Genomic DNA, 17,372 nt, shown 5'->3' on the forward strand with positions numbered 1-17,372 from the left:
CCCTTTAATGCTCGCTCACACTGGTGTATAACTTCAATGAGAGCAATGCGAGGAAAAAAAGGTATTGCACTCAGGCCAATGTTACCTGAGGTAGTGCAGATCTGAGATTTTTTTTTCAGCTGTTTTTTGGCCTGAGGGAAACAAATTGCAGAATGCTGCAAATGGACTCGTAAATCGGACAAAACTCACCTATTCAGGTCTATGGGTGCAAGAGAAAAAATGGACGGCACACAGACCATTCTAGTGGCGTCTACTTTTTACACATACAGTATATTGCCACTCTGCAGCATAGGATACTGTAAATGTTCCTGGAAATGATCGTAGAATAATAGCTGCTGAGGAAAAAAAACATGTCATACAGAAAAAAACACGTCATACAGGTGCTAGGTGAGAAAAAAAAATGCACACTCGCATAGCACTCGCATGACATATGGAATGCCAAAAGGATTTTACTCGTCAAACTCTTCTGGATGAGGAGACCGATTGTTTATACGCCAGTATAAGCGAACCATTAATGTTTCCTTTTTTTTTTTAAATTCTTTTATTTATTAATGGAAACCTTTAACAGTACTTGTTACAGTTCTTAAGATCAAGCATTAATGTTTCTTGATTTAAATGTTCACTTTTGCATTTTTGTTACAGATACGTCATTGCCGTAGAAGATCAGAAAATTTTTCCTTTAACATTAGACAGGTAAGTGGATTAACTTACTACCTCCTGTCAAACAATCATTATTTCTGATGCAGAGTTATCCTACAAAATGTATTACATGCATTTTTTTCATAATGGAAGTCAATAAGCAATGGATGCACCTGTACGGCATAAACATACGCATCTAGACTATTCAATCTGTGTATACATTGGCCCATTTTCTCAGCAACCATACTAAATGTGCACAGATCAAAAATGTTTTTCTTACAAGTTTGTCAGCCTCAGTGTCTCTAAAAGTCATAGAAATTAAGTCAAGCACTGGTATAGTACAGAAAATGGTTAATAAAGTTGATGTTCTATTGATAAAACATCTAATAACATTTCTGTGGGTAACAATACATTATTAGGAAATTGTAAAAGGAAAGCACTATGTCATGATACATTTCTTATTTTTGTAAGCAAGTATTTTTCATATTTTCATTGCAGACTCATAAATGTATCTGATGCAATAAATGGTGGCCAGAACCTCACAGACAAGGTCCTCTTAAATAGGTGACTTCACTAACCTCTGGGGTATCTTAGTAAAGATGCTCCCTTCTCTGACACTAACTAATGGGGCACATGGGCAGGGGATCTTTTTGCAAAACAATCCCTACTAACTGAAGAGAGGACACAAGAAATCATGTACAGTTGTGCTCAAAAATGTACATACCCCAGCAGATTTGTTTGCTTTCTTGGTCTTTATTCAGAGAATATGAATGTTAACACAAAAACGTTTTTCCCACTCATGGTTATTGCTTGGGTGAAGCCATTTATTGTCAAACTACTGTGTTTTCTCTTTTTAAATCATAATGACAACCAAAAACACCCAAATTACCCTGATCAAAAGTTCATATACCTTGGTGATTTTGGCCTGATAACATGCACAGAAGTTGACACAAAGGGGTTTGACAGGCTCATAAAGGTAACATCCTCACCTGTGACCTGTTTGCTTGTAACCAGTGTGTGCATAAAAGCTGAGTGAGTTTCTGGGAACCAGACAGAATTTTGCATCTGTCATCCAGCCACTGATGTTTCTGGATTGTGAATCATTGGGGAAAGCAAAAGAATTGTCAACGGATCTATGGGAAAAGATAGTTGAACTGTTTAAAACAGGAAAGGGATATAAAAAGATATCCAAGGAATGATAATGCCAGTCAGCAGAGTTCAAACTGAGATTAACAAATGGAAATTTAGGGGCTCTGTAAAAACCAAACCACGATCAGGTAGACCTACTGTACAAAGATTTCAGCCACAATTGCCAGGAAAATTGTTCGGGAACAAAGAAAATCCCACAAATAACATCAGCTGAAATACAGAACTCACAGAAAACTAGCAGTGTGGCTGTTTCAAGATGCACAGTAAGGAGGCGCTTGAAGAATAATGGGCCGCATGGTCAAGTCGCCAGAAGAAAGCCATTACTGCGCAAATGCCACAAAGTATCTCGCCCACAATACGTCAAACAGCACAGAGACAAGCCTCCAAACTTCTGGAAAAAGGTAATGTGGAGTGATGAGACCAAAATTGAACTTTTTGGCCATAACCATAAACGTTAAATTTGGAGAGGTGTCAACAAGGCCTATGATGAAAGGAACACCATTCCTACTGTAAAATACGGAGATGAATTGCTGATGATGTGGGGATGTATGAGCTACAAAGGCACAGGAAATTTGGTCAAAGTTGAAGGAAAGATGAATGCAGCACATTATCAGCAAATACTGGAGGCAAATTTGCACTAATCAGCCCGGAATCTGCGCATGGGACGTACTTAGACGTTCCAACATGACAACAATCCAAAATACAAGGCCAAGTTGACCTGTCATTGGCTACAGCAGAACAAATGTGAAGGTTCTGGAGTGGGCATCTCAGTCTTCTGACCTCAATATCATTGAGAACTCAAGCTCACTGTTCATGCAAGAAAGCCAAGGAATTTAAGGAATTTACAGGAACTGAAGGCTTTTTGCCAAGAAGAATGGACAGCTTTACCATCTGAGAAACTAAGGAGCCTCATCCACAATTACGGGAAAAGACTTCAAGCTGTCATTGATGTTAGAGGGGGCAATACACGGTATGTGAACTTTTTATCAGGGTCATTTGGAAGTTTTTGGTTGTCATTACTAGAGCTGGGCGGACCCGGACTCTAAAAGTCCGGATCTGCGCAGTTTAAAAATTTCCTGGGTGCTGGGCCCGGGATTTCGGCTGTTTGATCCGGATCCGTCAGTCGAGAAGTTAAAAAAAATAAATAAAGAAAACAAGAATGAAGCAAGCGCTGCATACTTACCTCCCGTGCTCCTGTATGTTGCTCCTGCAGCCTCCTCTCATCATTGCTCATCCATTTGCACTCAGCACTGCTTTCCCCGCCCACCGGCCGGCCTTACCTCTGTGATTGGTTGCAATCAGACGTGCCCCCAGCTGGTGTGACCACGTCTGACTGCAATGAGTCATCGTGGCTCATTCATTCTTTGGAGCGCACGGCGAGCAGTCATGCGCTATGGCCTCTCGCTGTGACTGATATGTAGCAGAGCTGGAATGATCGTGAGACCTCGTGTGGACTACGTCGGACTTACAGGGGTGTGTTGAGGTTAATAAAGTGGTGAAAGAGGGTGGTTTTTGTATTTTATTCCAAATAAAGGATTTTTTCGGTGTCTCTGTTTACTTACTGTCACAGATAAGTAATGGGGTGTCTCATAGATGCTGCCATAACTAACCTAGGACTTAGTGGCTGTGTGGGCTGCGATTAACTCCTTATTACCCTGACTGCCACTGCACCAGGGCAATCAGGAAGAACGAGATAAAGCTCCGAGATTGTCACATCTAATGGATGCGACAATCCCGGCCAGCTGAAACTCTGCAGCCTGAGAATACAGCCACCAGCTGTCAGCTTTATCTTGGCTGGGTATCAAAAACGAGGGGACCGCACATCAATTTTTTAAATTATTTATTTAAATGATAAAAAAACCGCAGTGTGACTCCGACCTTACGGTGCGCTCGCACGAGCCATATGACTCGCACTAGTATCGGATCGCATCACCCGGCAGCCGCACATACATGCAGATGCACATTCTTGTCTGGAGAGTGTGCGGCTGCCAGGTGATGGGATGAGAGACTCGTGGAAGTCTGTGACTCCAGCCTTATTTTGATACACAGTCATGATAAAGCCCGACAGCTGGGAGCTGCAGCCATGGGCTTTATCTGTGCTGGTATCAGAATACGGGGACCCTGCGCCGATTGTTTTATTTATTCATTTACTGTATTTGTAAACCACAATACTCACCTGCAGACATTTTCACTACTTTCTCCACCCACCAGCAATCCCAGCGCCTGTGATTCTTTGCAGTCAGCTGACATGCTGCCACACAGGGTGGGGGTGCGTCTAACTGCAACCAATTATACGCGCTGGTGGGTGGGGAAAGCAGTGAATATTCAATGAGGGTTAATTATTGGCTCCGGAAGGGAAAGCGTGACCCAGAAGCAGCTTGCCACCATGACATAAAGCTTTGGTGAGTACACGGCTGGCAGTCCTATCCCCTTATCCTTTCTACCAACATTTTTAATCTCCAGATTCTGGTTCCCATAGACTTATATGTCTACCAGATTCCGTCCGGATCCAGGTTTTGTAAAACATTTAGCAGGGACCCGCAAGTCCCGGTTCTCAGCAAGTCCACCCAGCTATAGTCATTATGATTTAAAAAGAAAAAACACAGTAATTTGATAATAAATGGTTTCAGCAAACCTCTAAGCATGAGTGGGAAAAAAAGATTTTGTGTTATCATTCATATTCTCTGAAAAAAAGGCCAAGAAAGCAAAAAATCTGCAGGGGTATATAAACTTTTGAGCAAAACTATATACACCCTGTTTCCCTGAAAATAAGACCTACCCGTGAAAGCCCCAGTAGTATTTTGGGGGCTTTTGGAGTATTCCTAAAAGATAAGCCGTACTCCAAAAATAAGCCGTAGTTGCAGTTCCATAAAGAAGTATCCAAGCAGCTAAAAAAGTTAAAGAATACAGCAAGACTCTTGAAAGAAAGCAGACACCCCAGAAAGAAAGCACTCAGCAGAATTCCAAACATTTACAGTTGGCAAGTGATGATGGTGGATGGGCTCTCACACATGGGTCGCTTGCCGTTCCAGCTGCATTGCACTGCAGCTCTCACAGACAGGTCGTGTACCAGAATCACTCCACGAGTGATACTGCTTCCAGTCACCAGGTGAAGCCAACCTCTGTAGAACACAGGAGGACACAACAGCAAGGCAATTTGTTTGTGAGAACCCATTCATTTGCCAACTCTAATTCTTTGGGATTTAGTAAGTGCAATTCTTTTAGGGGTTGTCTGCTTTCTTTTGGGGGTAAACTTAGCAGTACATAGAGAATAATACATTTAAGCAGGTAATTTATACTTTTGTAAATATGATACATCCCCACCACTATAGGACTGGTTCTGCACCAAGAGAATAGCAGATCAGATAAGAAAATGTGCAACAGAACCAGTAATAGGATTAACACAAAATGTTGATGTTTCAGAATGTGATGACATGATTAGATTTGAATAAATGTGGATTTTTTTGTTCAAGAATAATGTGGATTGCTGTTCATGGTAAAATGTAAGACATCCCCTGAAAATAAGCCTTAGCTCATCTTTCGGAGCAATAAATCATATAAGACCCGGTCTTATTTTCGGGAAAACATGGTATTAATATGTGTATTATTTAGTGTAAGCGCCCGATTCATTATTGTGTTTCTGTCTGTTTTCTTATTTTGTTTTTGGGTTTTTTTCATCTCATCTGTTTTTCATCTGCATCACATTCTTCTTTAAATATACACCTTTTTTTGAAGTCTATTTTATAATTATTTGCCTTTTTTATGTTCGCCACTGAGGGCAGAGTTTAGATTTTACAGATACTTTCACTTGATTCATCATTTAAGACTTTTCAAAAATTCACAATTCTGTTGCCAACGTACTATATTCCTTTTTTGGCATGATTTTAGGTACGTCCCCACCAAAAAAAATAATTTAAAATATTTAAAGATGCTGGAATTTTAATTTTTTCTAAAATAAAATCTTCTAAGGATTTCTTCTCGCTGCTAAGTTTTATTTTTTTTCATATACACATTTTGAGCAAAAAAAAGAACAAAAACAGGAATGAATAAATACCACAAGACAAAAAAAGAAAAGTGAGTTTAAAATAATACAAATAATGAATTGGGGCAATTTAAAAGTATAGACAATTTCTACATTAGTTTGACTTTACCAATACAATTTACTTCTGCCAGTAATTTTTTTGGGCACTAATATCAGAGGAAATCTGGATTTTATGAATTTGTTGGATCCATGCCTTTGCTCAAGTCTCCAATTTCACAGCAAAAAACTTTTCTAAATACACAAATGCAATGGTTGGAATTAGGCTTTATGACATCTGAGAACGTAAAACACACGTGGCAGTGAAAGTAGTTAGTGAGCAATGTCAGAAAAGTGTTAACTATAGCCATTTCTTTCTTTCTGCTTTATTTTTTCTTTTAAAGACCAGTCCCACTGAAACGACCACCATATATAAGGTAAATATCCTAAAGTTTATTTCACGTAAGAACCATGCTAGTAGCAATGTTAATTACAAGGGAGAGCCATGGTATATCTGACTTCTATCAATAAGGCCTCATTCAGACTTCCGATTTTTCCACGTATTAGAAAAACAGATACATTTTTTAGTTTGATCAAAGTGTGGTGTGAGTGTAATCAGGTTTTCTCTTACGTGGAGAAAAATTAAAAATAAGTCTCTCCACCTTTTCCATTATATTAGTCTATGAAAACCAGACTGCACTCAGATTTCATCGAAGTGCGGTCCAGTTTTTTCACTGACACATAGACTTGCATTGCCGATTTTGAACCGACCCTGGGTTCAATATCGGATATGACTCCCTGATCTTCTGCGGACTGCACGGTCCAAGTAAAAATAATGGACATGTGAATGGCCCCATAGACTATCCCTGATACGAGTGCTGTCCATGTAAACCATGGATAGCACTCATATATGAAAATGGAAATCTGAATGAGCTCTTAGACTATGTGCCCACGCTGCGGAAACTTCACGGAATTTGCCACGATTTTTTCTCGGAAATTCCGCGGATTTTTCAAAAATCCGCAGTACAGCGAGTCCCTAGCCATTTCTATGGCATTTTGGAACTGCTGTGCCCATGCTTTGTTTTTTTTTCCGCAGCGGAAACAATGCGGATTTCCCTGCAGAAAAATCTGCAGCATGTCAATTATTCCTGCGGATTTTTCCGCACGATCCCATACTTACCTGCCTTGATAGCAGACACCAGAGTCACTTCCTCTAGTGCAGAGGAGCACGGTGGAGCCATGAGCAGGAGGTGGGCGGGGCCTGCACGAGCTCCGGTCATGTGACAGCCGGAGCTAGTTGAGGCCCACCCACCTTTTCCGGCAATGTGCAGACAGACACAACCGGAAAGTGAAGTGCTGCGTGATGGAGGTAAGCACGAACTCCCCGATCACTCCAGCACTTGTTCTGCATTGAGGATGTAGTGCCGAAGCCATGGTACTGTATCCTCAATGCAGAATGCCCGCAGCATATCTGCAGGACATTCCGCAATACAACCGCAGCATGAAAACAGACAAACTTGTGCTGCGGATTTCTGGGAGCTCCTGCGGAATGTCCTGCGGATATATCCATAGGACAGTTTCCCCGTGGGCACATAGCCTTATAATGGTTTTTTGAAGGGCATACTGTATAAAACCTGTATAAACTTAGATGTAATGTTTATTGCTTGGGAGAATTATGATTTATATGGTTTGTTTTACTTATGTTTTTTTGCATGAGATAATTATGGCATATATGACTTATTTTAACTTAAAATGATTTGTTCTGTATGTTTAAAGTGTTGCAGGTGATGCTCCCCCTGCAAGCTGCGTGTTTAGTCAAGTCATGAATATGGCAGCTTTTCTAGGTAGGAGATTTCAATAATTATGATATTGGAGATGGGGTAATGAAATACCAACATTAAAGGGGTATTCCCTTCTCCAAGATTCTATCTCAAAATGTAGTAGGTGTAATAATAAGGATATTAGCAAATATCTCCAATTAGAAATGTAGTATAGTTTTCCTGATAAGCTATCACTTACCTCATGTGCAGGCATGGCAGTAGATTAGGTATCCATGGTTATGACCACTAGGAACTAACTGTCTCTATATGCATGGCCACTTGGATACTCAAGCTACTGTTATGCCTTGTACAAGAGGTAAGTGCCATAGCTTTTCAGGAGCATTATTCAGTGGAACCTTGGATTATGAGTATAACTGCTTCCGGGAGTGTGCTCTTAAATCAAGTTACTCTTATATCAAAGCAAATTTTCCCATCGGAAATAATTGAAACGCAGACAATTCATTCAACAACCCAAAAATATTTACTGCATTTATACAAACTTATTACAGTAATACAAAATAATGTACATTATTCATATAAAATCATTACAGTAATACAAAATAATGTACATTATTCATATAAAATCATTACAGTAATACAAAATAATGTACAGTATTCATATAAAATCATTACAGTACACTAATACAAAGTACAATACAGTAAAAAGCATATAAAACAAATTAATCTGCACTTTAGCTTACAATAGAATTGTTGGTGTGCGAGAGGTACAGTATAAGCAATGTGCTGTACTGGTTATCAGAAAGAAAGTACAATACTGTATCCACAAATGCAAAATTGATAGACATGCTGTATAGTATATACTGTACAATGGTATACTGTGTACAATATACAGTACATATGTACAGAAAGTTACCTCCAGAGCGGGGCAGAGCATGATGAAAGGAGAGAACCAGAAGTGTGCACTGTGAGTATTTGCTCTTATTGCAAAGAATTGCTCTTAAACCAAGTTACAAATTTGTAGAAACCTTTGCTTGTCTTCCAAAACGCTCTCAAACCAAGTTACTCTTAATCCAAAGTTCCTCTGTACTACCTTTCTAATTGAAGGCAGAAGAGGTAATAAAGTAATAGCACCAAAGGTACAAAATACATTTAGTAAAAAAGTATAAATTTTTATTGAAAAAAGATTCATGATATAAAAAGACAATATTACATGGATGAGAAGGGAATAGAATTGTGGAAGCAAACATAAAATGATACACAGGTGTCCATTAGTGTGGACAACATCCCATCTAGGAGAAACAGTAGCTGTGGGAAAACAATGGCAATAGATAGTATATCTAATGTGATTCATAAAAGAAAGGAGACATAGCGAACTGGTCACATTTAAGTATCCGAAAACTGGGGTTAGATGGACCCCATGTCTCCAAACCTGTATAGCACAACACAGCCCAGGCTGTCTTAAAGTTAAAATAGACGCCCTAGCACATTAAATGGGAAATTAACCCATACTTAATAGATGGATATATACCTTGATCTTTGGCAGGGATGTCAGACCACAGCAAAAGGAGAGGGAGTGGGGGACGCTCCAATGCACGTTTCACTGCGAGCAGCAGCTTTTTCACAGGGGATCATACTTTTTTACTACATTTATATTGTACCTTTGGTGCTATTACTTTATGTTCTCCTCTTTTCTATCTCATTTATGAGTATTTTATGCATCTTACCAAAGAGTCATCATGTTATGAACCTTTTAAGTTGCTTTATTTAGTATGGCCTTATTGATTATATTAACCCTATTTCTAATTGTTGGTATTTGCTAATATTGTCATTATTACACTTCCTACATATTAAGATAGGACCTTGGAGCTGGGAATACCCTTTTAAGTCTCACGGCAACTTTTTGCATTGTGCCGCCGCTACATCGCATCATAATGCTGGTAACTGGAGTTACAATACGATCCCTAAGAAACCGCGACAAGCAAGTTGCATAAAGTCAGACCCAGTTTGATTCTTTATGACTTAGTTGTTATGGTCACAGTATCCTAGGGTTTGCAATGTGACCCCATTCTGCTGTATTACACTGCGATGTAACAACAATACATAGCAATCTTTAGCCAAGCTACCTGTATTGTGGCCAAAGTTTGCCCTCAACCCAAGGCTTTTTTGATACTGCCAATTGATCCCGGTAAAGCTTCCGTTGCATACGTTAAATGAATCCATAGCCATCAATTCACCAGAGGCCAGAAAATTGTCTGGGTTTCCATTTTCTTTGTGGTATGGAATAGTGCAGCAGACTACTCTATTCCATTCAGAGGTATATGTTACATTTCCTACGGAAAATACTCTCAATGGCAACCTTGGATGAACCCTGCAGACACAGTGTGAAAGGATCCTTAGAATAATCTAAAATATGTTTAGTGATGTTATATTGAAAAAATATAAATCATTACTTTCTAGTCCTTTTAAAAGATATCAAGGATTTTCTAGTGGAATAACTAGAAATTATTCTATTTTAGAGTTTTTAAGACTTCAATTTTGAAGACCCAGAAATTGAATAGGTCCCACAGAGTATTGTGCAGCAGATATTAATTAACGATGAATATGATTCTATGAGTAGCTACAATCTTTGTTGTCAGGAAGGCAATTTGAAGTTGATGGACTGCTATAGAAGCCAGAAGGGAGGAGAATAATCAAATGACTTTTCTTTCAGCCTTAATTATTGCTGTCCTGCGTTTCATACAACTGAAGCCAAAGACAGTCAGCCCTTGGCTAAGCATCAGTGGACTTGCCGCCTTTTGCCTGACGTCGTTTGGAATGACTTTGCTGGGCAACTTTCAGGTACTTAGTTGCCAAATTCCTTACTTTTTTATTTTTTTATATCTTTTTTGGAAACTAACATAAAAGTATCTAGATTATTGAGAATGTATTAAAAATCTTGCATGTAAGTTTGCTCCTGGAATATTATTATTATTTCGAACTATATTTTAATCAAGGTAATCACAAAAATACATAAAAACACAGACTTCTGCAGCTTGAAAAACAAAGTCTGCCGCATTTAAGGCAAAATATATCAAAATTTGCCAAATCTATTTCTTCTTTTTGGGAACCCCATTTATCCCTACTACAAAGGGGACATGTCATGACATTTTGCTGCCCATTGTCACTCCTGAATAGGAGTGACAATGGGATTCCAGAGATTCCAGCACACTTTTTTAATCTGTCTATAAAAAATAAATTTAAGGCGTCTGTGAGTTTTTGAAGCTGAAGAAATGTATACAGACTATTTAGACTGTAATTGTAAAGTTCACAGTGAATGCAGATAATGTTTTTACATCAGAACTATGGGCTGTAGACTTATAACCACAATGCTTTATTATGGTTTTACAATAGGTCTGTAAAAAATATTGTCTGTCCGTGGTTTTTTTTATAAATTGTCTAGAACAAAATAAAACGTCAAGTTGGCAACCCTGGGTTGTAGTACTGAACTTCATCAGAACAGGACCTGTTCATTTTAGGGGAAAGTGGTTTAGAGATACATCCACATATCAGTATGCCTTGGCATACCCTAAGGCTATGCCATAAATTACTATGATGGGAATATCTTCTATTCCTTTTCATAAAGTATATTGAGCTTTTAAGATACCTCCAATGAATAAAAGCTTCACCATTCTATTACTACTTTTTAGGCCTTGCCCCCTCTTAATACTTTTTAGGCCTTGCCCCTCCATACTTTTTGCGCATGTTTCTTATACACCACATATCTTCCACACTTTCTTTACACCTTTTCCATCCCTCTTTCTTCCAAACCAATACTTTGTTATTGGTTTTCAGGAGGATTTGCTACATCTTCTTTGAGCTTGGTTGGCTTCCACAGACTCTCGGAGTCTTCCAGTTCCAAGAACGTTGGCAAATATGAGTTTGAAATATGCACATTATTTTGGCTGTATCTCTCAACCGGGAGAAAGTATAGGGCTTTAGTAATCTATTCTGATCCTACTTTTCTGCATATTAAAAAGAAATTTTATTTAGACATTGAAGTGCATATCCTAATAGCATGTTAAGTGGATAAATGGAAATACACATTGTAGGGGTTGTTCAGAACTAGCAAACTGATCATATATCCATGGGATAGATCATCAATATGAGATTGATGGGGTGCAGTACCCTTCACCCTTAACGATCTGCTGATATTTGCTCTAGCAGCCACCGTATGTAAGCAATGGACTGAGTGAAACGCTGCAGCTCCATACATTTAGTGGCTGCTTCAGAGACCTGCTGTTGATCTGCCATTCAAGTGATTAATATGATAGTCATGGACAACACCTTTAATAATAGGAAGAAATAAAAGGAGGATATTTGCTTTGCATTGATGCGTTGTATCATGCTAATTTGACTGTGTGACCCAAAATACAATTGACTTTAATCCATTGATTCTAGACTAGATATGACTATACTAGATAGAATATGTAATGTACAATAACGATAGATTACAAATACGATTTATTTTATATAAAGCAAACTCAGTCATTTTATTTTGGAATTTGTGTAACAAAGAAGAGTATATTCAGTGTGAATTATTTAAGATCTGTGACTTTCAGCTTCTATTTCTTTGTACTTCTGAATACAATTATTAAAGTTTAATGATCAGATGTTTTTCCTTCCTGATACCAGCTAAGAAGCAATGAACTTATCCATAACTTTGGCACCTCCGTGACCTTTGGATTTGGCACAATAGCCTGCTGGATTCAGTCCATTCTGACCTTTAAAATAAACATCAAGAATGAAGGGATAAAAACTGGAATCCCCAGAGTTTTATTATCTGCAACAATAACAATCTGCGTTATCATCTGTATCCTTTCTATTCACTAGGACAATGCATTAAGAGTGGTAAAGGTTTGAGTATGTTATAGAGATGGTAGTGAGTGCACAGTGGAAAACACAAAGTACACCATGTGCAGAATTATCAGGCAAGTGAGTATGATTAGGCAAGTGAGTATTTTGACCAAATCATCATTTTTGATTATGACGTCTTAGTTATTATTAGGAATGATCGAATATCACAAATATTCGGCAATATTCGGCTTCGTGAATATCCTACGAATAGGTCACCGCTATGCTAATATTCGATGTGCAATGTAAGTTTATGGGAAGCCCGAATAGTTGCTATTTGGCAACTATTCGGGTTTCCCATAGACTTACATTGCGCATCGAATATTCGCAAATAGTCGAATAGCGGCTACCTATTCGGCGAATATGGGCGTTGCCGAATATTTGTGGTATTTGATCATCCCTAGTTATTATGTGACTTGCTCAGTGGTGGTCAGGTTTCCCCCTCCCTCACCTCGGCCGTTTCTCTGAGCACTGAATGCCTTGTACTCTTGGCTCTCCATGGAGGTTGCAGTTCTGGTATAAGACAGCATTGGAGGATAATGGTTTCCTGGCCGCTTCAAGTTTGATTTTTCTTAAACATTTTTTAGTTAGTGTTCCTTTTATTCTCAAGATTTTTTTGGAGACCCTGTTGACTAGTTGCAACAAAAGTTTGGATGGTTCTGTGATCACCCCCCAATATCTTAGCAAATTCAAGAGTACTGCATCCCTCTATAAGACTTGTAACAATTTTTACTACAACAAAGAAAAAATATAGGACTGGAATTAATGTACAGGTGCACAAATCCACTATGTGGCCAATATGCAATCATAAACAGACTTGGTGCAGCCGCACACTGCAATTAATGAATACATGAAATATTGCAGCAAACGTCAAAAAAGTAAGGAACTTAGCAATTTTTGATCAAAGAGGGCAAAAGCCATCCAACCACATCAAAGTGTACCTAAATATGGATAGTGCCCAAGCACTATTGTTTTTCCTGTCCATGTGTCAAACAAGGCCTCATCTGAATGGGGAGTGAAAAGTGAACCAGGCATAACTCAAAATTAAAAACTTGTGTAGGAAAGATCAGTTAATAATGGAACTGAGCCCTGGAAGGGGCCACAACCCCCAATATGTACTACAGCAAAGAGAGATATAGGACCTGATTGAATTAATGTATTGAATTAATGTACAAGCGCATAAATCCGCTATGTGGCCAATATAATAATAATGTTTAGGGACCATCCATATTTAGGTACACTTTAACTTGATTGGATGGCTATTGCAGTCTTTGATTAAAATCGTTAACTAAGTACCCTATGTTTTTAACGTTTATAACAATATTTTATGTATTCATTATTCAAAGTGTGTTTCCGCACTGGGTATGTATATGTTTATAACAATTATACGTTTTTAGAGCAAATTAATTCCAATTTTTGGCCGATTTTGCCTGAGCAAAGCAAGCTGCTATGCATGTAACTCATTCATACATGGGTAACAGAAATAATAAAGCCTACAAAACAAAGACGCTGCACCCACACCCTACTGGTCCCTGTACAGACAGGAAAACCCCTAGCCGCAACACTGAAAACACCACGTTGGACCTGGCTCCAACTCCATAAATTTCATTGAGAGGTTTCTTGAACCTGCTGAGGAACCAGAGAGGAGGCCGCTACATAGAGCTAACCAGGAAAGGGAAAATGTGCTGAGGTATATGGGGACCCAAGGTGAGGAAACTTAAAGCATCTGCACAAAAGGGGGAAAAATTAGATCAATAAATTAAATACAAATAATCCCCATCAACCTAACTGAGGAGAAAGGAAACTTGTTGGGAAGGGAGAAAAACAAAAACACAGCGGAAATACAAACAGTATTTACCTAGCAGGGAAAATCCATTCACTGAAGGGATGGAACTCCGTCCTTAGCAATAATCCACTTAAAACTATAGTCTGCAAGGAAGTGTAGTGAAGGGTGAATATATATTGTATATCCCAACCCACACTGTGATAGGGCAACCCAAAAAGGAACCATGGAAAACACCTGAAAAGGATCAAGCTCAGAAAGGAAAAATAGAGAAAATAGGAACCATCAATATTAGGACTAGGAAGAAATGAGCCATTGCTCAGCATATAGGGGAACCGACCACGTAGCCAGAGGTCACCAAATCACATCCCCAAATCAAGCCATGACACAAGCTGCCTAATAATTCTGCACAACTTGATAAAGGGTGTTAATATCCTTAGGCCACACAATCCCTCATTATACCAGTCCAAACTGTATCACCTGATATGCTTCATCCAATAAGCATTCTCATTTGTACTGTTTGGAGTTGGAAAATCTGCATAAAAATGATGGTATGGTCAAAATACTCACTTGCCTAAAAAGTGTATGTCTTCCGTCATTCATGCAAACAAACGTTTCCACATTCTTTTATGCTCATAATTATTCACCCTAGTGTGTAAACAGCCAGGGTTTATAAAACCAAAAAAGGTGCAAAACCACTTCATTTTTATGTAATTACAAAAAAATCCACAAAGACAAAAAATGTAAATGCAAAACTTTAATTGACATTGAGTCTCCCAAAAAGCAACATGCATCGGAGCTTCTTGAGCTCCTTTGTCAAGAAGAGGTAGTTGTAACATATAAACAGGGCAATAGTGCGTCTTTATACCTAGAAATACAAAAGTGGGTCCATACTCTAACATTGGGTTCAGTGTTATATGGTGGCTAATTCTTCTTCTGAGGAAGAAGTCTCCAGGTTACAGCTTGCCAATGGGAAAACTCTACTGTTATAAATTGTATTCCAAAATTCTGCATCAATTACTGCACAGTGATACCCTCATACAGTCTCCTGCTAATAAATATATCCAGGCCAAATGGGTTGATTGTTGGTACCAAAGAAAAACTAGGAAAACACATAATATAAGTATGCCAGAGGAGTAGAATGGAGTTGTCACTATATTGATAACCATATTGCTCATTGCCCAGAGAATATTTAACAACAGAACATAAAACACACATCGAAAGGTGAAACTTAGACATTTTCTATTTTCATTGGGAAAAACACAATTCATTTAGAAATTGATAGTAGTAGCACATCTCTAAAAAGCTGGGACACGGCCATGTCTACTATTGTGTAACCTCCCCTCTTCTGTAGCAGCACAACAGCATGGCTTTACTGAAGAATTGCATGGATGATGAACTATCCGCTTGAACTTCAGACCTTTCACCAATTAAAAACATTATACAATGAAATATCCATCAGAGTAGACCCCAGACTGTTGAGCAACTAGAACACTACATCAGACAAGAATGGGCCAACATTCCTCTGCCAAAAGTCCAGCAACTGGTCTCCTCACTTCCCAGATGTGTACAGTCTGTTACAAAAGAAGGGGGGATGCTACATAATAGTAGACATGGCCCTGAGCCAACATTTTTTGAGATTTGTTGCTGCCATCAATTTCTAAATGAGTACATTTTTTCGAATGACATAGAGAAATGTCTAATGTTCATCTTCTGATCTGTGTTCTATGGTCTGTTGTGAATAAATTATGGCTCTGATTTCCAAATCATTGCAATCTGTTTTTTTTTTACATTTTACACAGCGTCACAACATTTTTGGCATTGGGGATGTTTTATCTTGTAACACATTTGGCATGTTTTTTAAATCAGCGATCTAAATACCTTCTCTTTCAATGTCCTTTATAGAACGTACATTAACCTATACAACAAATATTAGATATCTTAGATATTTTGTGATCTTTTCTGAACAACATGTTTTTACTTTCTACAGTATTTAGTTGCCCAGGTGCTTATTCTGTTATCGTTGCTACAAAATGTCAAAAAAGTGCATTTTAGTTTATTTTTGTAAAAATGTGCACATTTTTAAAGAATCATGCCTCCCTATTATTGTGCTAAAAAAATAAGGCTGGGACAACATGGCGACATGTGTCAAGCACACCAATTTTTAGACCTCGATAGCATTTGTCAAAGTCACATGATCTAGGACATCTGTGCAACCTGCTGTTGTATTTTGGAGCTGCCATGTACTATGGCATGTAAAAGTTTGGGCATCCCCGGTTAAAATTACTATTGTTGAGAACAGTTCAGCAAGTTGAAGATGAAATGATCTCTAAAAGTAATAAAGTTAAAGATGACACATTTCATTTGTATTTTAGGTAAAAAATCGTTTTACATTTTTAAGTTAACAAAGAAAGAAAATGGACTGATGCAAAAGTTTGGGCACCCTACATGATTAGTACCTTGTAGCACCCCCTTTGACAAGTATCACAGCTCGTAAACACTTTTTGTAACCAGCCAAGAGCCTTTCATTTCTGGTTTAAAGGATTTTCATCAATTCTTCCCTGGAAAAGTCTTCCAGTTCTGTGAGATTCCTGTGTCATCTTGCATGCACTGCTCTTTTGAAGTCTAGCCTGCTTTATACAAACATAACACCATTTGTAAAAAAAAAGTTGAAAAGAGGATGACTTCTACAAATGGATAATGATTTTAAACACATGTCAAAATCCACAATAGACTACTTCAAAAGGAGAAAGCTGAAGGTTTTACAATGGCCCTCACAGTCCCCTGATCTGAACATCATTGAAAATCTGTGGCTAGACCTCAAAAGAGCAGTGCATGCAAGATGACCAGGAATCTCACAGAACTGGAAGACTTTTCCAAGGAAAAATGGGCTGGCTACAAAAAGCGTTATTAAGCTGTGATATTTGCCAAAGGGGGTGCTACTGGGTCATAACCATGCAGGGTGCTCAAACTTTTGCATGCCACTGTAGTTGTAAAAAAATGCCAAATTGCAGGTGAGAGGCAAATTACAGTTAAGTGCGGCTTGCCTTTAACCCTATGACAAGTGAGTCCCATGTGACTTGTGACAGAAAATTAAACATGCATCTCGCAG

The 17,372-nt window shown here is 38.5% G+C and overlaps 1 protein-coding gene across 5 annotated transcripts in view; it reads left to right on the plus strand.

Moving 5' to 3' along the window:
- TMEM150C (transmembrane protein 150C) overlaps positions 1-17,372 on the plus strand; it is a 235,808-nt gene that overhangs the window by 214,835 nt on the left and 3,601 nt on the right. For 4 of the 5 annotated variants that reach the window (XM_075352410.1, XM_075352412.1, XM_075352411.1 and 1 more), the window contains 6 exons: positions 643-693; positions 1,138-1,203; positions 6,211-6,243; positions 7,583-7,650; positions 10,298-10,425; positions 12,259-12,436. In XM_075352410.1, coding sequence (XP_075208525.1) covers positions 643-693; positions 1,138-1,203; positions 6,211-6,243; positions 7,583-7,650; positions 10,298-10,425; positions 12,259-12,436 — 524 coding nt within the window. The remainder of the gene's footprint in view (positions 1-642; positions 694-1,137; positions 1,204-6,210; positions 6,244-7,582; positions 7,651-10,297; positions 10,426-12,258; positions 12,437-17,372) is intronic. The other variant, XM_075352414.1, reaches the window with a different exon arrangement.

Source organism: Anomaloglossus baeobatrachus, chromosome 1 (assembly GCF_048569485.1).
Source record: "Anomaloglossus baeobatrachus isolate aAnoBae1 chromosome 1, aAnoBae1.hap1, whole genome shotgun sequence".
Lineage (NCBI taxonomy): Eukaryota > Metazoa > Chordata > Amphibia > Anura > Aromobatidae > Anomaloglossus > Anomaloglossus baeobatrachus.